This window comes from Leuresthes tenuis, unplaced genomic scaffold (assembly GCF_036924035.1).
Source record: "Leuresthes tenuis unplaced genomic scaffold, fLeuTen1.0.hap1 SCAF_14, whole genome shotgun sequence".
NCBI classification, from domain to species: Eukaryota; Metazoa; Chordata; class Actinopteri; order Atheriniformes; family Atherinopsidae; genus Leuresthes; species Leuresthes tenuis.
In genome coordinates, this window is record NW_027325368.1 from 11,621,211 (window position 1) to 11,645,124 (window position 23,914).

At 41.8% G+C, this 23,914-nt stretch overlaps 1 protein-coding gene across 4 annotated transcripts in view; it reads right to left on the reverse strand.

Moving 5' to 3' along the window:
* Positions 1-23,914, reverse strand: part of mib1 (MIB E3 ubiquitin protein ligase 1) — a 47,884-nt gene that overhangs the window by 12,582 nt on the left and 11,388 nt on the right. For all 4 annotated transcript variants that reach the window (XM_072364557.1, XM_072364556.1, XM_072364555.1 and 1 more), the window contains exons 10-12: positions 23,392-23,499; positions 23,077-23,274; positions 22,781-22,932 (exon numbers count right to left, since the gene is read on the reverse strand). In XM_072364557.1, coding sequence (XP_072220658.1) covers positions 22,781-22,932; positions 23,077-23,274; positions 23,392-23,499 — 458 coding nt within the window. The remainder of the gene's footprint in view (positions 1-22,780; positions 22,933-23,076; positions 23,275-23,391; positions 23,500-23,914) is intronic.

Genomic DNA, 23,914 nt, shown 5'->3' on the forward strand with positions numbered 1-23,914 from the left:
GTGTGATAGCAACCGCACCCATTCTGCCTAATCTCACATTCATAATGTGTAGCCACTGTTACAAAAGGACCGTTTGATTACATACTGTGGATTCTACTTCTCATAGGGGACTTGTGAGTAATTTCATTTGTGGCTTACCCACTGGGGAGGAAATGAGACTTAAACAAGCAAGTTATTCAAGAAAAGCCACATCAGAGTCTTCCCCAGAGCTATTATACAAAGCGTACTCCCAGAGGTTAAAAATAATATTCTTTTAGCCTTCTTTCAAGACAGAGTAATAATAAAAGAGAACAATTAATTCAATTTTACAGAATCAACGATATTGTTCAAAATACAGCCATTTTCCTCATTCCCATTGGTAGAAGATGGAATATTTGTGGAGTCCAGATTGGACAGATAAATCTACAATATGAAGAATAATTGGCCAATGAATGCGCACCGGCCATGATGCAGGAGCAGACCAGCACCTTGCAGCGCTGGAACCAGGCACTCGAGTGCTAAACAGGTGTTTGCTTGTGTAGGCAGAGCCTCCGATACAAGTCTAGATTGACAGGCTCACTGCCACGCAGGGTGAAATGGGCAGACATTAATATTAATACGCCACACTAAGACTGCTGCATTGCAGTTAAGCCATTTGCTGTAAAAGCAGAAAAAAAAGAGGCTGAATTAAGATTAGAGAAATAAACTCAAGTTTGTTTTTTTTTTCCTTAAATCTCTTTAGCAATGACGTCAGAAGTGATAAAAGAAACTGTGTTGGCTGTTGAGGTACAACGTTTGGAGGGTAGGGGGGGAAACGTGTGTTGTCTGCTATGAGAAACAGATGGGCATTAAGTTTGTGTGGAGGATTTCTGTGTTAAGACATTCTGTGTTGCCTTGAAATCAAAAGACACAGTCGTTAAAATGCAGAGGGACGAAGTGCTGAGGAAAGGAAAAGGTATGGGATCAGTAAGAAGGGGAAAAGTGACGGAACTGGGTCATCCTGTGAGAGATCTGAAGAGTCCCACAGGAGAGCTACAACGGGTCTTGTTGTTTTGGGCTGCAATTTGTCACTGACTGGAACACATGCTGATGCCCTCAGCTCTGTGTATATTGGCATTCGTCACTGTATCTAAGACAGTGGAAGTGTGTGTGTGTGTGTGTGTGTGTGTGTGTGTGTGTGTGTGAGAGAGAGAGTGTTAGGGTCGACAGGGTCCTTCTGTCGCCCTCGCCTGGTTGACAGCCATCTGCGTGTTGGTCAGTATTCTTTATTACAACAGGAAGCGGGAGTCAGGGGACAAAAACTTGGGTAGGACGGGACAGAACAGGAACGGTCAACACCAAGCCAGAGATTAATGGCTGAGCACTAACATATGGTAAGTCTGATATTGGAGACGTGTTAGGCATAATATCTTCAATTAACTATGGCTTCAAGTTCAAGACATGAAATCAAAATACTGCATTGGAAATTAGTTCTCAAAGGTGCCACCTGCTTTAGGAAAATGAAATGTATTGGCAAAACTGCCAAAGAAAGCTCAGTTTTGCTAATATTGAAGGAAGGAAATGGTACAACAGACCCTAACCCGGAATTAAAAGAGATGCAGGCAGGACAGTTTAGCATCCAAACTCTTCTGACCCATGCTGTTGTAATATATGCAGGATGAAATAACCAAGGCCCAACCTGGAAGATGTCATCTTGCTCCAAAACCTCACTGATTTCAAGCTGGATGCCCTGGATTCCTCTGTGGCCCAGAGGAGGCGCTGTCAATGATTTCCAAAAAATCATTTCTAATTTTGATTTATCGGACCACATGAAAAGTTTCCCACTTTGCCAAAGTCCATCTGAATTGATATATGGCAGCTGCATCTATGCACATCAGTTGTATATATTTTTTGTTTTGTTTTTCCACAGTAGAATTCTAACTTGCAATTGTAGATTCAACCGTTTCTCCAGACACATTTACAAAAGTGTTCATGAGCCTGTGGAGTGATTTCAGCAAAAGAACAATGCTTGGCTTTAATATGGCCAACATGGACCTCCGCTAATTACATTCTGTGAGCTTTCTCAACATATCCGTTTCCAAGTATAGGCTGGACCTCTTTCCCCTGATGCACAGCCATTCTTGGAACAGCCTTTCCAGATGAGACCATTTCAGACGATACATATGGTGTCAGCTCATCGAAGACTGGATCAATACTTTCAGGTCTTTTGAAATACTGTATGCTGTCCCCTACAAATCATTCACAAAGGCAACAACACTACCTCCGATGGACCCCCCTTCTCTCTTTTCCACTCAGAGAAGAGAGGCGCTCTTCATCATGTGTGAGAGGTTTGGAAGCTACAGAGTTCCTAAGTCACTGGCAGCTGGGAAGGGGAGAGACATAAAACTACTTCAGGGAGATTAAAACGCACAACGCTCTGAATGTGGGGTGGAGGTTATAAAACCATGTGTTTATATGTATTTGAAAATAAAATGGGCATGACACAAAGAAAAGGGGAAAGTAAAGTGCTATTTTCAGAGTAGTTGGTCAATGATACAAGATATTAGTTGAGAAATGTAATTTAATTAGACTACAACCTTCATGCAAATCTAAAACTCTATGTATATTGTGACCATCACATCACCCTTAGAGCCAATCAGTCACACTTTGTCAGTGCAGTCCCACAGGTGTCTGCTGTCCTGCGGTGGAAAGAGTAAATAAATACAGAGCGAGGACAAGAAACTAACTGGCACCGCTCAATAAAGAAGAAAAAAGAAAAAAGAAAGCTTTCCTTACCGTGCCGTGAGGAGAATAATTTCCCCTACAATGTGACCTTGTCCTGCCTGCCTGTACCTGAGGTCCCTGAGTGAGCGTGCTTATATCATGGACTATTCACATGAACCAACAGGAAAGAAGAACATTTCTACGATGTTCAACTATTTGCTGCTGCCTGGAATGTTGTCATCAATTCAGACATTCCAGGTACAGTTTGCTGTCCACTTTTCAAGTATTCTGAGCCAATAAAGGCTTAAGCTTTAATTAGCCGTAAATTTTCTGGTGATCTGGAGCGTCCTGATTCATGGCCATTTATAAAAAAGGAGACAGCAAGGCTGTCGACGAAGCCCAATGGTGTGTTAATATCCCATTGCTTCAAGATGACCCAATTATTTGCCCATGCTACACTTCCAGAGTGCTGCATACTTCCTCAGCACCTTGATAGCTTCATGCTCATTGCTACAACAGCCATAATCGCTGTAATGTACGTCATGTTCCCCAAAAATTGAAGAATGACATAGAAGAAAGAGCAAGGGGATGCAGATTATGTTGAAAAAGACTAAATATTATACTAAATATTGTGGCTGCTTCTCGAAGAACACTCCATGACATCATTATCTATAAAACAACAACTTTGCAACTTAATGCCTTAGCATCATTTTTCCCTACAGGTTTCGATAGGCCTGCATCTAAATATAAAGTTACACTTTTATGTTTAGTGTAGCAAAGAAATGGTATCAACCTGATGTTTACAGCTAGTTTTTACTGACTTAGGACTCAGTTAAAGAAATAAATGCATTGAAGACAAAGATGAAAACCTAAAAATAAAATAACAAAAGGAAATATTATTATTTTGTTCGCTACAACTGAGAGATTGAATTAAATTTTAAAAAGGTGGACTTCCAGCAATACAAAAGTAAAGACAGAAAGAAAAAAAAGAGAAAAAAAAAATCAATTAAGCAGGAGAAGGAAGAGCCATGAAAATCACAAACATTCTATTGCAAACTGATAATGAGTAGCAGACGTAAAGAAACACATAAAGGTAAATTGGGAAAAGATGCTAAATACATAAATGTAAAACAATGAGCAGCAAGATAAGTGGAAAAATTTCCAAAGCACTAATTTGTGGAGGAAGGAGGAAACGCTTCTGCAGGAATATGACAAAATCCTTTAATAATAACTGAAATAAAGAGGGAAACCTTTAAAAAAAAATGAAGATGTAATATGCCCATTCATATTTCTGTTTCCTTTTTATTCATTTCAAAAGTGGTCTTTATTGACCAGAGAGATAAAAATCTTACCATCTTCTAATCTAACTCGTAAAAGGCCTAGAGAACAGAACGGGGATAATCAGACACACCAACTATGATCAGTAGGTACAGATGTACTGAGTCACAGATAGATAAGACATAGCTAACGTTTGTGCTTGTTTTGCATTTAAAACGACTGACAACTTAAAGATTAGAAAAGGATTAACTTCTCAAGAAACAAACCCATTCAAACGTGCTGTCACTAGAGCATCTAAACTCTCTGACCTCTCATTATAGTCACCTCACCTCAGGCAAGCTGGTAACAGAGCAAAGAAAATCACCCCACCCCTTTCATCCTGCTCCTCCGCTTTCTACCAACAGCTATCTGCAGCAGATCCGCTTTGAACGCTCCTAAAATCTGCTTCAAATCACACCTCCTGACTGTGGAGCTTAACTTTAGGTCAAGAAAAAAAAAAGAAAAGACTGCAAATATGTAACCCTCTCATAATGCAAATGACATGCGTCATAGTTCCAGGAGACTTGGAAAGCGAGTCCATTCAGCTACTGCCGGCTTCTTGTTATAGGCATAAGGAAAAATAAATAAATCGGAAAGATACTTTGTAAGCTGCCCTTCGTGTTTATTAGTTCATCAAGAGTCTTTGAGAGGAGTTACTGTGTCATTTGAATAACTTTCAGGGGTTTCAGATTTAATTCCTGATTATGACACTTATCAATATAACGGAGATGAAGTCCTTCTGTTATTATTAAATTTATTTTAAAGCAACTGAAACAAATCTAGACTTCGTCCTGCGAGGCGAACAGAACTGCAGGCGTTTCCACACAGAGCAGTAAATAGAACTGAGGGACTGTGGGTTTTGCAGAGCAGTGGAGAATTTAGCTGCTCTGAAGGTCCTTCGATCGAAAGCCACTCAGCAACCTGCCGCTGTCACCATACGGGAGGACAGTCTGAGAGGCTCCCATGATCTACAGCCTCGCGACAAATCTACCACTTTAAATCACTTCTCTGTGCCTGACCCACCCCTCCACCCTTTTTCGCCCACAACCTTGTCACCCACACCGGTTCCCCTGCACATTCATTGCTGTATCCAGTATTCTGTGAGGCTCTCTTAACAAATACAAAGGTGGCAATGACAGAATTGTTCCTTAGAGGGAAAAGAAATATTTGGATAACACCGTTTAAATTCTTTACCACGGTACTTGGCAGAGCAGATCCAACGTGACACAAACAAGCTGCCGTATGGCAGCTGACGAGTCTGACTTCATTGCCAGTTAAAGTTCTAGGCACATAGGGGGAGGAAGAAGCTGTGGCTAAAAGAGGAGTCTGGTAATTACAATCTATTGTTTGCTGTGGAAAAGAATGGAGAGCAAAGGACCTTGTATCAGCTACTGTCTCCCATAAGCACTGAAACAACAGACCATATGCCCCAAAGCAGCAGAGAAAATGTCTAAGGCAAACTTGTAAATGTTGAGTGGCTGGAGTTTGCATGTGTGTCTTATACATCACACAGATAAGGTTTCATACGAATTTCTACTGATCCCCTACAGCTTAGAACTGCACTGACACAGCGATGCAGGTTTTCTTAAGCAATTCTTCATTTAAGATACTTTGTCTGCCTACACACTAAAACAGAGCTTCCCAGCCTTTCTTTGTATGTGGTGCTGAATTAGAAAATAATTTGAACACTACATATTAAACCAGTCTGAGCAAAAGAGCGAGATAAACAAATGTTTATCAAATGACAAATATTTCTTTGGCGCCATATCAGCTTGAAGGTGAGGGGGCTCATCTTCACAGCCGAGGTATTACATGTCCTCGAGGCTTGAAAAGAAGAGGTCCAACACTCACGATTTATTTACCAAGTATGCATCAACATCGGTAAAACGAGACTTAATTTCCCCCTGCAGCATGTTCATATAGCATCAAATGGGTTCACAAATCAGGGCGGAAATAAATATGCACAGCACCATCTAACCGTTTCATTTACAGGGGAAATCATTGCAGCTCCACATTTGTGCATTAAGAACATCTTTGTTCTGCACGATCTTTGATTCAGGATCCTGTTTCTGCTTGATGGTTCATTGTGAAGCGGGAATGTATCAGCGAGGTACACTGCTTTAATCACAAAGAGTTAGTTGCCTGTCAGCTGCTTGTACAATGATCTATATGTGCTCCTTCAAGAATTATTCTACTTCCAACAATTCCATAAAACATACAACCAATGTGCCTCTGTGTATACCAGCGGTGATTGATGCACTTCATCCACACACAGACACTTGAAAATCCAGCAAATGTGTTATTATTTGTAGCTCATTTTGATAACCTCTGTAAAGTGAACATCTCATGCACCCCTTGTGATCTTGGCGCCCCCCCGTAGGGAGGGGTGAGGATCCCAGGTTGGGAACCACAGCACTTAAAGACAAACAAATCTTCATCTTCTCTGACCTGTCACATTGCATTTACATTGGAGCCATTGACTTCAGTGTCCACACAGGTTACCAAGGTAACATGGCCTGAATTATTCATCACATAAGGTTGGTTCAGATCTGAACATTGGCCTGAATGTGTCCCTCAGACTACATTAAGGTTATTAATACTTACTCTACTGACAAGAATTGTTGAGGACTGTACAGAGGATAAAACTAACCACAACCACATTTTAAATTTGTTACACATATGAATAGCGCTACTAATCCGTTTACAAACTAACTGTATGATATCATATATACATCTAAATGGCCACCTTATTGAAGAAAGATATACAATAACAATACAACCTTTGACTTGGCACTGAAATTAAATATTACCTAAAAGTATAAAGACATCTGCACCTATATTAAGGATACTAAAATCTATTTTATATCGTAATTATACTCACATAAAAGCAATTTGTAAGAGCAACAAAACAGGACGCTGTACACATGCCATAAATAAATAAATAAATAAATAAAAATAAAAAATCACCCCAGGAAGCAAGGAAAAGAAGTGTCTACACAATAAGACTTTTTTCCTTCAGTTTTGTGGGGTGTGAAGCCATAGCTACCACACCCCAGGCTTTATAATGAGGCTTTACATGCATTGATGCTACAGAATATGCAGCAAACGTCAGAGTTTCATAAAACCCAGCCCAAGGTGAAATCAGCAATCTTTAAATATCATCAAGTGCAAATCATTTATTATAGTTATTCCAAATACATCAAATAAATAGATAAGCAAAACAATGTTTTAAAATGTGGGAGACAACATTAAAGATGCCTGACAGCTGTGCTGTGGAAGTACATCACCTTGCTCTGTCATATTTATTACCTGCAATGCTGAAGCACTTAAAGTGCCGCAAATAAATCTTGCTCTTTCTAGGTTTGGTAAGTTGGGAAAAAAGAAATGAATAACAAATAAATGAAAATAACAACAATAGCCAAAAACATCATTGATTATACTGGCTTCACGATGCAAGCATTTCTCTCTGCATATCTTAGTCACTTTCCTATATATGTCCTTGAGTTGTTTCAGTAAGGGCTGCACCACACCCCTCACCCACATTCTCTCTCTCCATCTATTCATCCATCCCTTGATTCCTCATTTCTTCCCTTTCCCGGTTATCCATGCATCCATTCTTTCTCCCTCTGTTACCTCCAGCCCCTGCTTACCCAACATGTATTAGTAGGTAGACTCCATGCTTCAGCATGCCAGAGGACAGGCAGAGCATTACAGCATAGCTGAGCTTTTCAATTGGCACAGAGCCACTGCTGGCCCAGCCCTTGAAGGAAGTGTGGGTGTTCTGATTGGTCACTGGGGGATTGGGGCATGTATTAGAGTGTCCTCTGGCTGATCTGTGGGATTGGCCCTAGTTCATAGACAGAGATGGACACTGGGAGGGCTTCTACTAGTGGGAGGTTTTTAAACTCTTATTGCATGCTGCAGTAAACTGGTACCCAGGTTTGCTGAATCAACCGGTCCAGAACAGATTAAATGATGCTCTAATCAGAGTAAGTTTACGACAGCACAATGCTGGGTCTAACTGGATAACTGTGAATAACAACAGTTAATATCAAGGATAAATAATTACTAGAAAACAACAAACACAGGACTGTGTTTCAATATTTCTTTGAATAACAAGTAAATACGTTTATTGCCTAAACTACTCATCTGCCTATAAGAATGATCTTGCAATATTCAGCAAAAAGATACAGCACATGACAACTATCAACCGAATCATTCTGGCCAAGTAATGTCCCATTACCGTTTACTAGGGTAGCTGACTTATTTGTATGCAAACATACCTTGTAAGTTGTATGCTGTGTCTCTGAGAAAATGATTTTGCACACATTCAAACCTGGCAGTCCAAATGTGATTGTACAGTATGTGAGTCACTTTATAGAGAAATGCTGCACAAGTGAAGCGCAGTTTATAACATCAGAGGTAAGAGATGCAGAGGAGCTTCCCTTGCAGCGAGGCTGGAGGGAACAATGGGCTGCTTGATAAGAGAACATGACTGCCACTGGCTTCCCCCTCCAGCACCCAGGTAGGCTGGCCCATTCATAAATCACTTTTATTCCACCAAGCACTCAACATCCTCACTTCTTCAAATGATGCACTGTGTAAAGGGATGAAGAGGCAGGAAGGTGTAGAAAAGGGAAGACAAAAGAGGGGGTGTTGGAGGAGGGAGAGGAGAGGCGCTGACGGGAGAGGTGCGACTATATTACAACGACTAAATCTTTATTTCAACATTCTGTACATACAAAAAGAGTTGTTCCTTTATTAAGCAGGATGCAACCTTCGATGTTTCAGCGCAGACAGAAACAAAACAGCTTTTTTTCCAAAAACAATAACCCAAGCCTGCCCAAAGAGGGGCTAAATCTGTACAACCCTGAAGGACATCCTGTAGTCGGACCGAAGTGGCAACATCATCCTGTGATAACTTCTGAGATCTAAAGCATTATAAATTGGCTTAAGAACTGCAAGAAAAGCTATTAATCCAACTCAAATCTCCATATGTGGGGTATTAATTGTATTTATACAATTAATTATGTTTTAAATCCAGAGCTAATTGAAATAGGTTTGCAGAGATTTAGTCGGTACACCACTTTTCAGTTAGTGTCAGAAATCTTAGATATTAAACTGGTATCATTAAAAGATAAAAAGGACCTTCAAATATTCAACTTTCCACAAGCATTCTATTAACAACTAAAATGCTGCATTTGTTTCCATCACAGTGAGAATTATAAAAGTATGCAAATAGTTTGTATTAAACTAATCATTTTTAATGTGTATTTGTATTTCATTTGAATGGAACACATCTGAAACAGTACTCGTTAAAAAAAATAAAGAAAAAAGAAAACTAACCCACCCCTTCATTCAGTGAAATAAAGCACATCCATTAGTAAACCCCTTTTTTATTGATCGATTAACTGCTCAGCTAAACATTCGGCCCTGTGCTATTCATCATGTAGGGAAGACATAAGCCATGCTGCTGTGTTTCAGGAGCAGATGGGCTGGTGGGATGTAATTGAGATTAAACTGGTGGGTTGGTTGCCTGCAACAAGCAGAGTGGAAACCCAAAAAAAATGGGATAAACAAAGAGCATGAGGGCATCCCCCAGCTGAGATCGTAATACACCACAAAAATCTTAACCAGCTGAAAATTGGATAAAAGCTCCAACTTAGGCACCCGATGAAAAGGCTGCCTGGCAAATTACTCCTGGTTCAATTTTAAGTGGTGTGTAAAAGGAGAAACTGTGGGGCAGGAGGACATTTACAGCTGCCATTTATTCACCTGTAATTCCTTCTCTTTGATTGGCTACATAAGGTCAAGTTCTGAGGAGCTACATTAGAGCTCGGAAACCATTGTATCCCACAAATGGTCATTTCTTGGAACAGCCGCCGAGATAACCTAATCGAAAAGCTATAATTTGCATAGACAATACATTAATTAAATGGCATACTTAAATCTATGATGGATTATCTCCACCATGAAAACGGCGGATATAGGCTTAATCAGACCACACGAGAATTGCATGACATTTTTCAAGCTCATGAAACGTCCATGCATCAGTGTTTGTGCGTTTTCACATTCCCGTTTCTCATATCTGTAACGCCACCATCTGATTTGCATAGGTTTGCCCGATAGAGCAAACCGGCGTCCAGAAACACAGGCCTACGCAACACGAGGCGTTTTGCAGTTTAAAATGCAAGTGGGGTAAGAAAGAGGACTTGCGCACCAGCATGTGGAGGAACCAACAGAAGGCTTGAGATATAAGACGAAAAGAGCCGAGAGTGAAAAAAGGGGGAGGGCAAAGAGGACATTGGTTCTGTACAGTATAGATGTGCACTGTAATGAGACCAACTAATTAAATAGATTCTTCAGAGGGTGCGCCTCGGGAAAGCTTGAAAAAGACACTTGAAAATTAATGAGAACTCAAGAAGGAGAAAGCAGTTAAAACCTTTCAGCACCTCAGAGGAAAGGCTGCTGCTTATCTCCCACCATTCCAAAAAATCCAAGTGTAAATAAATAAATTGGAAAACAATATTTCCTGTTGTCTAATACCCAACATGCTCCTATGCTTCACTACACACTCAGATGTACTCCCTATATCTGCAGTTATTCTAACTATAGCGATGACAAGACAGAGGCTCGACCATAAGCAGCATGTTCCAGCTCTATTTAAAAATAAGAATGATAGAGACATGGGGGTGGGTCAAAAGGACACAGAGAGTGAGGGGGTGGTATCAGAGGAAGCAGTGGTACAGATGTAGAGAATGAGATGGGGAGGTTTTAAGAATATACAAGTGGAAGCATGAGAAGACCACTTTATTTGGAGCTACTAAAAATAGAGCAGCAAATGGTAACAGGGGCTATCTGGCCTAGCGCTCCTCTCCTTCCAGGCCGGTGGAATCGATAGGTAGGGAGCGTACGGGAGGCTTCCCGGAGCCTGCAGCCAACAGTTGCTGAGGGGGATATGACGGGGTAGGTGGGGAGGGGGCAAGAAGAGGAGCATAGTGCAGTAGAACGGGAACTATTTTTTGCACTGCTTGACTAAATATGGTCAGGGAGGTGGTGAGACAAGACAGGAGCGGCGTGGCAAAATGGGACTGAGGCATGTTTGAAATGCTTGGCTTCCTACAAAGTGCTAACCATTCAGCAGAGCTCTCCGCAGTGTGGGGTAGAAAGCTTCTGGCTGGTTGGCCTCTTGTTTCTAACTTGCTGCCACGGTTTATTTCTGTGCTTTCTGCCCTCTGAACCGCAGCAGCATCTCTACTTGCTCTCCTCCTAGTATAAAGGTGACCCTCACAATGCACTAGAATGCACAAGTTACACCCATACCATCTAATAGAGCAAAAAAGCCAAAAAAAAAAAAAGGCAATATCCTCTATTACTTGACTTTCATAATGGTAATTAAATTTAAATGGATAACCACGGTTATTAAAAGTACAGCTGTCCTTCACTGCGGAGGCGCAGCCACTGATTTTCTCTATAAATGCATCCATCACAATTTTGCTTCCAAACATTCAGGAAACTCTCTCTTCTAAGCTGCCGTATAAAGTTCCACTAAATAATAAAAGCACATTTTAGGAGCAGGAGAAAGCTCTGGGGCTCTGTGTGTGTCTATGGAATGAGAAAAAGGCAGAGTGGGAGTACGACTTGTACACTTTCTGCCTCCTCCACCGATCAGGGCATCCTCCCAGCTTTCTTCCTCAGAATGCACATGATGGAGAGGAGAATGCTGCAGATTTTTTTTCACCCCTCCTTCTCTTTCTGCCTCCCCTTTTTCTCCAAATGGCAGCTCTCCATGTCAGCTCTACGTCTTCCTCCTCTAAAGGTATGACTTGTGTTCGTGTGGGAATGTGTGTGTGCATATGTGTGCGTGTGCCCGCTTCCTCTCCTTTCCCCCACTACCCCTCCCGGACTCTGGCACTCAACTCGCCTGCCACCCCCACCCCCCCCTCCAATCATAGAAGCTGATTCAGCGAGTCAGGCGTGCACCCGGCACACACGATGGCTGCAGCAGCTGGAGCGCTCTCTAGGTCATTATGGCTCTCTTCACTACGGTAAGAGGAGGAGAGGAGGGAAAGAAAGGAGGAACAGCACGGATAAAAAAACTGATCTGACAGGTAATATATGCTCTTCCTTCGCTTTTGGACGGAGTTTACCCCTGAAGGGCCTTGATGTCTCACATCCTGTCTCTTGCCTCTCTCTTCTTCGGACGCAATCAGTTATTAAGCGCATGGTTTGCCTGTGAGTCGCATAGTCGAAAGAGGGAGTGGAATGTACTGTTCTGCAGCAGCAGCATCCCTGGGACAGAACTTAACCCGAGAACACCTTTGGGCTTTTATCTTCTCTCGTTCCTCTCGTCTTAAAGGATGGGAAGAAGTGAAGGCTTTATAAAAAGAAAAACTATGGAGAGAAAGATGATGCAGGTGGAGTTGAAATGGGGAAAAGGGAGGCTGGGGAGTTGCTATAGTCCACATGGATTTTATCCCAGTTTTTTGCACTCTCCAATCTATCTCTCTCATCTTATTCCCCCCCCCTCCCTCTCTTGTGTTCCTGGCACTGGCCGGACATGCTGCAGCAGCAGAGCTCTTTGGCTCATTAGGCTTCATGGTTGCAGCCCTGCCGCTATCTAATGACGGACTCGTTAACTCAGACCTGCACTGGTGTGGAGAGACATTCCATTATCCACAGCGCACCCTTTGCATCCGACACCTTCCAAGATGTTTTTGTCACCGCGACCAAAGGATACTATAATTACTTTTTAATGTGTTACTTCTGTCTTTTTTTAAGTATATTTTTTGGTACTTTCTTTTTATTTGAGGGCTTTTCCAGACAAAACGTTAATTGAATACGGTGGCAGGGTTGGTCAGTGCCATTCTTAGTGGATGGGAGGTAAGTTTGAGGACATGCCATACTTTTGAGACCAAGGTGTGCCGACCGGGTCGGAAGGCTGGAATGTGGAGAAAAGAGAGATGACGAGGCATCAGTATAATTAACAGCAGGCAGGTCATGTATCCTGAACAGGAGGGAAAGCGGATTGACAGCACACAGCTGTGAGAAGAGTATTAACACAGATGTGGCTGGCTGAGGAGATGTGTATCACTGGCTGAACCAACAGCACTTAGGGTAGTAACCCACTTTCCTCTCTATATAACAAATTGCTATAGGCTAGACAGGGCATGCAGGGCACACAGTGCTGCAGTACTATCACCCGAACCAAAAGAGACACAACAACCATTGGGCTAATTCGCTGGTTCACATTCCTAAAGCTCTATCCCGCTGTGTAGGAAGGAATTTCACTCCCTCTCTGGCCCGTGTGCTCACCCTCTCGGGCAGCTGTGACATTTCCTAAACAGGACGTCACACCTTTAGGACCAGGCTCCTCCACCTGCCCAACCCAATCTTTGCGCCAAGAACAACTGTCACCTACACCTTCTCTCATTACTATTCCAAACCGTTCCACTGCAAAAACATTGCACCATTTTTTCCCCCCTTTCTTTTCAGTTCTCTGCCACCCAGTCTCCAAACCTAAAGCCAAGCTAGTCTCCCATAATCCATTTTTTTGCTTTTACACCCATTTCTTCAGCATTCAGTTTGCTGGCTAGCTTAGCGTGGTTGGAGGCAGTGTCGACTTGTGGAATGTGCTGGTCTGGGGTAAAGATTCATTAGAGACTTGCTGAACAATTCTCACCCCCCTGCAAATGGTTATTGATCGGTTCCACCCACTCTGCACATAACAGCCGGTTTCAGTGTAAACACAGACAGGTGAGATTTGATTGGGGGAAAAAAAAAGGTAAATGAGAAAATGATAACTAACAACAACGACCTACGTATGGTGAGAGAGCAGGAGAGAGACAGAGAGAGAGGTGGAGGAAGAGAGCGAGAGGTGGTTGTGATAGTGGTGGCAGTGGGTGGGGGGTATAACCAGGACCAATCCACAAGTGCTGAGTGGGCATTAGCGCCTTCATGTGACCTATGGCCTGCCTCTGTGCGTAAAACCCAAATCCTGCTCACAATAGCTTCCTGTTCAACTTGGATCACCCTCATTTTCAAACATCAGCAAGCGCTCCAGTTAGCCACTGTGGACGTTGCTGGCACACGAGACAATGGACAGGCATGAGATAGGTACATACTGCTGCTAGTGAGAGTCAGAACAAGAGAGAGGATACGGACAGTGGGCAGAAAATATTACAAAGTTAAGTTGAAGAAGCCAGATTCAAACACAAGTGGGCGGAGAGAAGTGAACATATTTAGTATGTCAGCAGGACCCCTCAGCTTATAGGTGAACCACTGCTGCCAGGAGGCAGCAAATGATCATCACACAAGACCACAGGCACCTTCCAAGATGGACTCTTAAATAATCATGGAGAAAAGTCTTCCCTTTTCTGCTGCTATTTTTTCAACCTCTTAATCATCAACTTCATCATTTTTCCTGGAAAGAGAAAAAGAGCTCATTCTAAAGAAGGGAGCTGTATTCCTCCCCCCCCAAGGATCTGGTTTGTCCCACTTGCCTGGAGGACAGTGGGGGTCACTGGGACAGTCGACTATGGTATGGACTGCAAAGTTTCTGTTATGTTCAGGGGCGGGGGGACTGGCTCTTCAGCCATACATGGCAACCAAAGAAAAGCCTTGAGTGTTGAACTGAATTTACACTCAAAGTCACCTTACAGTGCAGACTACCATACTTGGGAGAGAGAACGGTGAGGAAAAATGTTCTGCTCATAACTTCCTGACCTTGGCAAAAGGTGAGAACACTTTATAACTAAGATTACCTCCTTGGTGTACATACTTCTTTATGTACCCATATGAACATATGATAGCTATGGAATGTAAAGAAGTATGTATTCCTGGTGAGGTTCAAGTCCTCGATCTGAAATCACAATGTTTGGCAGCGCTGTCTGAGGATATGTTTGTGCTTTTCAGTTTGTTCATATATGCCTGTTTATCACGGTAAAGCAAAAAAAAACAGCAAGCAAGGTAAAGGTGAGGGATAGAGGAAGAAAAAGAGAATAAGTGTGAGAGGCATAGCTCATACATTAGCTATACTGTCTCTGGGCAGTCTCACTGCAGCAGTGATCGCTGTAGGGAACTTACTGCTTTCTCAAACTAGCTGACATGGCCAATAAAAATCTCTCATCCAAGATACGGCAACAATTCATTGGACAATTACTTAAGTTAGCACAAAACGGTCATGATGATGTTTTAGGCTGTTTTGACAGCTAAATGGCCTGAGCCAACAATTTAAACCACCTACATCTACGGGGAGTCGCCTTGTGACATTGCCATACGAACAGGGCCTTCTTTCATTATTGGGTGATTTTGCTGCATTACAGCTCTTGACATTCAGCCAGCTGCAACTTAGCACCAACCTCAGTGAGCAGAGAGTGGTATGCAAGAGCTGCTCCTGACCATTAATACCATAATCTTTTCCAGTTCCTCCACATGGCTTAAGGGAGAACGAAAGAAAGGTGACTTAGACAAAAAAACTAACATTTCGGCTAGCTTTTTTGAAAAAAAATTTAAAAGAAAAAAAAAAAGATAACTGAACGAGCGGTAATATGTTGTTGAGGCAGAGTAAAGAGGTACTGATGCTGCTAATGCCGTATCATATGGCTCCCGTGTTAACAATCTTGTGTGTTAAACTGTGACTGCCCTACCTTAATGCCCGTGCCCTTATCCACACCCCCACCCCACATCAACCCGGCTGCCCCATGCTCCCCTCCCTTTCTGAGTCCTGCTCTCATTGTTCACGTTTGCTATGCTTGCCAAATGCTTTGCTGGACTGCATGGCAGCCAGATTAGACCATCAAAAAAGTGACAATGCAGGATCAGGGTCAGCTCTGGCCTGTCAGCTGATTCCAATTGTCGACTGCTTCAAACAAATAAAAGCAACAGAATATGGACAGAGGCACAGAGAGAAATGAAGCGAGGGGGGGAGGTGGGCAGTAGTTTGCATGGGAGCTATTCATATCTAACACTTTCACCTACTCTGACCCCTTCTCTAGCCTGCGCCTGGATCATAGACAAGGCATATACTGATTTGTGCACAGTTTTACATCCCCTCCACAAACCCTTTTTTTTTTTTTTTTTTTTGCAGATGCTCTGAGAAAGGCAACCTTTCCAAGTGCATTTTGTCTCCAGCATGAAAAAGCCCACGCGGGAAAATAATTAACATGAAACAAAAAACCTCAGTTAATGCGTGAAGCAAATAATCATTACAAGAATTTCAATAACTCTAACAAACAAATAGGCTAATCAGTGGCTTAGCAACACAGAACGTATTTGCAATTGTGATTTCTGCTCTATGAAAGTGAGAGACCAGATTCACCAGACACAATCACTATTTGCAAAGAGAATAAAAATGTTAGAAGTTTATGTAGGTTACTGTAGCATGAAAGCTCACCCTAATGACATACAAGGCCTTTCACTCTGACAAAAAAGTATGCCATGTGTAAGGCTGATTTATTCTTTTTCTCTAGATCAAAAAAACACATCAAAGCTGAGATAATCAATCTTGATTTCTTTTTGTTAAGTTTACTGAAAACTGAATACGTTTAATTCATAAACAACTGAATCCAATAACTTCATTCCTGATGTTCTTTATCTAGCCTTTGCTTTAATGAAGACATGTTTGATGACATAAGAGATGACATCTTGGCAAAACTCTCCAAAGGAAAAATCTTATTCCAAAACGCACAATCTGTACCACACTCTGAAACTGCTGGTTGTGTCTAATGGAAACGCATTCGTTTATAAGATATAAACTGAGATTTTAAAAAAGAAAATCAAGCTAATAAGAGAATGTCACATGACTCCAGATGTAAAACAAAAGGAAAAAAAAAAACACTTTTAATCTGAAAATAGCATTGTAAAGACACTGCCTTTCTCAGACTTCTGCTTTTACAGTTTATAGCCCCTTCTGTGCCCATTTGCTTGATTATATGTCCATCTCAAAGTTTTCTGCCAAGATTTCAGAAGTATGTGGGTCTGTGTGCCCTGCTCTGCATGTTTCGTCCAGGCCATCAATAGCAATGACCTGCTGGCTGAGTGACAAACACAGCAGATGCTGACATTATCAAATGCTAAGTGCTTGTCGTTCCCCTTTGCTTTTGCCCTGTTATGGCCCTTAGATGAGGTGAGTAGCCTGGCCACCTGACTCTGAGTGACTGAAGGAAGCATGAATGTGCATGTGTATGTTACAAATAGACCTGCCTCTGGTGTGCCATGTCAAGCTGGCCTTATGCTGACCTCCATCCTGTCTACAAGCAGTGGTGTATATCCCTCAGCTGTCACTGGCCACCTAACCCGTGCCTTGGCAGAAAAAGTCAATAATCATAACAGCTGACTGGGTTTCACAGATCCCTAAAAAAAACAGCATCAAAAGAACAATCCTAATAATGAATACGAACAAATAACAGTTGAACAAAGGCCAAATACACACCACTTAGCTCTATCTCAATGCAAAGATCAGAGTAGCGGGGCAACTTTTTGAAAAGCACAGGTGCAAAGGGTTTTGTTGCATTTTAACATACTGTAGCAATGAATCTGAATGAAAAAAAACTAAAATAAATGTACAGTTAGTTCAAATTCGCAGAATGCTGTTTGATGTAAACGATCATCTCTAAAATATTGACTTGACAACAGCCACCATAGTTTGGTTTGATCATATACAGAAGAGCTTTATCTCATTTCTCTATCTGGATGCTACTGATCTTCAGATGTGACTGCGTTTATATAAGAATAGTGATGACTTTTAGAAGAATTTTTTAAAGTACTTTACAACAGTAGAGGGTTGAGACTGACATAACAAAATACACCCTTAGTCACTGTTCAAACAGTATCCTACACTGCAAATCAGTCCCAAGGACTTAAAAGACTGGTTTAAATTAATGTTGTGACTTGACACCCCCCCGAGTGCTGCTGTAGGAGCATGAGTGAGAGAGCTTGTGTATGTAGTTATGCCACTGCATTTGTCTGTTGGCCATCTCTGCGACCAGAGCGGCAGCTTGCTTGCAGCAGGGCCCATCTGTCAGAGTCTGTAATTGCTTCATGACTCCAGGACATTTGACTCAAGTGCACTGCCACAGATTATTATGATCCTTTTCTCAGGGAACAATTTTTCTCACTCTCTGAGAGGGCCAAGCATAAAACTTGAAAAGATAGCGAGGAGGATAAATAGACTGCCTGGGAGGCAGCAAAGGAGGATCTTAGCTAAGGTTGATCAACTGTGGCTGTGTGTTGATGATGTGGCGGTAAATGGCGAGTAGGTGCTAAATAGACCCGAGTGTCAAACACTGGTGGATGAAGATGAACAGACCATGTAAAGAATAATACAAAAACAAATAAACAAAGGAAGCACTGTCCATTCCAAGTAGTGGGTGGGCCTTTTTGATGGGCCACTTATTCATTTCTAAAAAGGTATTGAAATGCATGTCATTCCAGGGTTGACCTTTGATGGGATACATTTTGACTCAGTTCACATCAGCAGCCTTTGTGTTCAACTATGATTCCACAATGCTTTGCTAAAGCTGGTAAAATGGAACCAAATCACCTCTTGAATGGATTTGGTCCCCTTCAACCAGCTGTAGCTATGCTTTGATGACTACAGGAGTACCAGTTTTACTGTGATGTCTTCAACAACATGAACAACAGGCCATTTATCGACGAGGAGTGGCGTACGACTTTCCCTCCATCAACAACATCTGAGATGTTCACTGTCTGTCATATGCAATGATGAACCTGTCTCTCATTTTTGACTAATAAAGACTCCAGTCCCAGCTTCTAAACTGTTGTCTGGTCCCCTTTCGTGACTGAGTGTTGCCTTACTGTCCGTTGAGGGATTGATATTCTGACCAGACCATCAACAGCTGTTTCAAAAGCAGCAAGGGGCAGACATGCAGAGGGTGCTATTTCAGAAGTACAGCACTCACATGTCCGTGTGAGAATGTACAGCTGTCCTGCTACAACACTTTTAAAATGGACTGTCACTGTTTGTCAGCAGTTAATTACACAGTGGGTGGAAATATACTAAGGACAAAACATAAAATAAGATAGCTGATGTGTCTCAGCGGTTGTACAAATCAAACGCAATGTAAACAGCTCATGAGAAGGAAAAACTAAAAAGAACAGCGCAGGAACAAAAAGGGGAAAATCCTGCAAATACAAAATATATACAAACAAACTAAAACTCCCTGGCCTCCCTCCCATAAAGCCTCCTTTAGTCATGCCAGACAAGCTGGGGTAGATGAGATGCAGGTGCTTTGTAAGACAGAAGCTGACTGAACAAATCACAGAAAGTGACAATTTCAAACTGCTTTCTTGCGTCGCTGTTGGAGGAAAGCAGGCAAATCAAACCTTTCTTTTCAACGATCTTCAGCCCCTTTGCTTTTCTTAATGTGCCACGTAACAGTGTTAAAACTTGAAAATGTAAAATATACAACATAATCACAAAAAAACATTGTGATTTGTGAATGTTCTCAAACGGGTTTTTGAATGTGGTTTTAACATAAGAACATCCATCACTAGCCTAAGTATTTTTCAGGACCATCTTTCGTGCCCTGTAACAAGCTTTAGTTTATTAAATCATTAAATCAAAGCCATCCATGAAGAACATTTTGACAAACCTCAAGAAATGCTAAACAAATCACCAATCATGATCTCCATAGGCCTGCAGCACAACTTTCTTTCTACCTATGATCTCCATTACAATTTTGCCATTATGCTGCTGCCCATTAGTACTGTCATTATATTGGGAATACTTGTCAGCAGCACAGTGTGAATACTTGCAGATCTCTCCATCTCCTCATGTGGGGCAATTACTATATGGGGTTCGCCCGTCTGAAGCCATATTAAAAGAAAGCTAAGAACTACATGGGAAAGGGAGGAGGGCAAATATTACAAGGAGGTGACACGTAAAAGCGTAGAGACAGCCACTGTAGGCCTTGTTTAGAGCACATTTATGAGTCATGGGCTATTAATCGTATTGTTTACAGTACTGTAGCAGCTACTGGCTTCTAGCAAGCCGGACGAAAGACACAGAGATGAGCCAGACTCCCCTTGCAGGCCGAGGCTATGGTAAACACACAAGAAGAACACACAAGGTGGATCTCCAAGAAAATCCCTTCTCGGACATGTTACTGTAGGTCATATCAGCAGTTTCAGCTTACCAGCAATGGTGAAACTTAACAACAAGGCTTGGTTTATGGAAAAATGCATTTGTACACTGTAGCTGTGTGAATATAAATAATGAGCAAGTTAAACTTGTAATACTCTACAGATTATGCCATTCCCCTGTGGGTAGAGTTGATTTCTCTCAGTATCTGGGACTGCAAGTTGAAAGATTCATTCGTCACCCACAGGGTTCCTCCTATGCATCTTCCTCAATCTAGTTTCCACTGCTGTAAGACCAGCCCACGCTCTTAAAAACACCCAGGCACATTACACACCCACCAGGGACTCTGACGAATTCTCACTTGAACCCATACACCATGTTGATAATTTTCATTAGTTAGAAGAACACACGGGGGAAGGTAGCTTTTTTCTGTTCTGTAGGAGCGGAGCTGGAAGAGTAGTACTGACAAATAACATTTTAGATTTTTATTTAGACCATATACACCAGAACAATGCGCACTAAAAATAAACAAAGATCCAACTTAAACAGTTACCGTACTTATGACCCTGATGGGGTTCATGGGATATTCACAATATGGAGCCCTTTGTCATGCTTCCAAATCTAAGCACTTCTTATCGACAGTCATCAAGGGTACATCTTAGAAATATGATCCAATGTTAGGAATTCTTCGAAGCACTCAATCGAAACAACTGCCTCTGCACTAAACACACCGGGCGAGGTACTTTCACTTGAACCTAGGGAGGGATTTTTGAGAGCTTTAGGACTTGAGGACTCCCTCCCTGATACTGCAGGAGCTCAAGCGTGAAATAAAAGTAAATGGGCAGACTGGAGATGGTGACATACATCTTTGTTTCTCAGAAAGCAAGGGGACAGTGTGGACTGAGGCAGGAAATGCACACACAACAGAACAGGGGCCCTAATACAGAAAATGCTGAACTCAAGCATTTTTTGCCTGTAAATCAACGAGTCCTACAGAAGACCAGCTCTCTACTGTACACTGTGAAACCAGGTTTACACATACAAAACATGCACAAATTGCTTTTACATATCTATAAAGTATATAATTAACTCTTCAATAACTTCAGCTGACCTTCAGTTTACTTTGATTCATTCAGTTTAAAAGCTGTGCAATAGCCTTGTAATATCTTCTTTCAGATTCCAAAGTCCAGCCAGGGACTGCAGACCATACAGATCCTTTTTTTTTAAATTTTTTTATTAGGTTTTTTGAGTGTCATTTAGGAAGTGAGCTCAACCCTGGCAAGCACATTTTATGTATCTATTTACTTATTCTTCATATCCAAGTTGGCTTCCACTAATTGATACTATACAATTGTACTATACAACAAACAATCCTCTGCTTTTGATGAGCGACCTGCAAAGCGGTTTGCATTAAAAATAGCAGAAAAAATATAAAGCAGCACAGATATAAATATCTGGGGTGGAGGGCTTGGTCTGCCCTGGCTTGTGGAAGGAGATTCAGAGCCCCCTGACCTTAACTCCAATTGTCCTCATCCCAGAGGGGGGAAACGCATGAACACACCAAGCACTGAACACATTAAGGTGCAGTAACCTCTTTTCAGAAGATGCATCAGTGTTTCACCCTGGTCACATGACTTTGACACCCATCGAGTTAAAAGATGCTGGATAGCCAACCTTAAAGCTGACAGTCATCTTTTAAATGCTCATTGTTGGGAGTGGAACAGCAAACTACTCAACAGGAATGGCTGTAGCCCAAAATGAGTCATGTGTACACAGTCTAAAGTCCTTCACAACCCACAGTGAAGGTGAAAGCAAATGAACTTCAAAAGCTGCTGGAAACTTTGATCGATGCAAATCCAAACTGAAAGTATTCATAAGTAAGTTCATCTCACTTTTGATGGATTGACTCTAAAAACTAAGTGAAACAGTCAAATATTTGCATCAAGTTTGTTCATTTAAGACATCTGATTCACAAAAGACTGTGTTGTTTGGAAGATGCAACAAAAAACATAACCCAAGACTCAAAATGGATTTTACAGCACAAACAACAAAGCCTCACGGAGGTCTTTTGCCAGTTAATCAAACTCTTGCTTACATCTCTACCGAGCCTAGACTGTCTCCTAGTTTAGACCTTGTTAGTGGTGAATCCACATCTTCCACTCTAAAAGAGGACGATTAAGTAAGAGATTAGGGATTCTGCCAAGGTCTTGGTCCTCTAAGAAGCAGATTTAAACCTAGTGGTCGTTTTGATATAGCTTGAATTTTCAACTTAGCTTAATTTCAGTTCTGTGCAATAATGGGTATCAAAAGGATATCAAAAACTCATTGTTAATGGCATATTGAGTGTTTTTTTTCTTTACTATGGGTAGTAAACACCCACATTTTGTGCATCAAGGCCAAATCTTTCTAAATGGAACCATAAACCTTCCATGAATCTTGTTTTACCAATCATAAAATAATTTAATGTATGGACAGGAGAAACATACAGGTAGGCTGAGGTAGGTAAGGTGAGGTAAATTTCAAGATTCGATGACTAAATTAGGCTTTATTGAGAGCTTTACACCAGCATTTGATGAGATACCGATGATACTGCTGGCCGACTTCAGTTAAACATGTCCTCATTACTTGTAGAAACCAAACAGGCGTGACAGCTAACAGCGGCAGCAAAGTGTCACTTACCTAGGGTTTCCTCGCAGGGCAGCATGGTGTAAAGCATTGAAGCCATTATTGTTTGTGATGGTGACGTCTGCACCAGCCTCCAGCAGCACTGACAACATGTCATCTCTCTTCTTGCTAATGGCATCGTGCAGAGGTGTGTCACCCTCTGAATCCTAAAAAGGCAAATCTTGTGTTATTTACTATCCTTTAACTCATCAATACAAACCATGTCTATAATCACCACTCAACTCATAGAAGCGGCAAAACGTGCTTCTCTGGGATTTTAAAAGGGGTAAATAAATTAAAGTGACAAATACCTGAAGGCTGGGGTGGCAGCCGAAGTCCAACAGGGTTTTAACCACCTGTAAATGACCCTTGTTGACGGCTATGTGCAAAGGAGTCTGCCTTCGCTTATTTCTGGCATTCAAGTCAGCACCACCCCTCTGCAGCACCTCAATGACAGAGCCCTCATCACCAAAAGCTGCATGGTGCACTGCCCGGTCTCCATCTTTGTCCTGCATACAGCAACACAGCAAATGATAACTGGATTCAACCTGTGAGTGGATTTATACTTGCTACACAATCTAGTATACAGATGAGGGCCAAGGATTCTGCATCTAAATCATACCAACCTCAGCCTCTAAATCAACATTGTGTTTAAGCAGAAGCTTTAGGACATCCACGTGACCGTTCTGACTGGCTGCCTGCATAGCAGTATGTCCAGCACACTGTCCATTCACCTGCAAACACATCAAAGCCACAGAGAACACGGATACATGTCAATATCACGTTTTGATATCTATTTATAAATATATATGCTTAGAGGAAGAAAAAAAAAAGTGATTTGTGAGGGTGTGTTAGCATGTGTAGATGTGAGTACACTGCTGGGCGTGCATCTTTTATCACCAACTGCAGCACTGCAAAAACTGAGAATATAAATATTAATGTAAACTCCTTTGGGAGTCTCAAGACGACTCTTGTCCTGGCAGCCAGATCACTTGGCCAGGCACAGTGTGCTCAGCTTTAAGCAAATAATTCCACTGAAAGGCAACAGGGCATCTGGCCAACATTCACTAATGACACACGCATATTCTTTCACTCACTCTTCTTCTGACTGAAGGCTGTATTGCAGACTTGACGTAATGATCTAAAAAA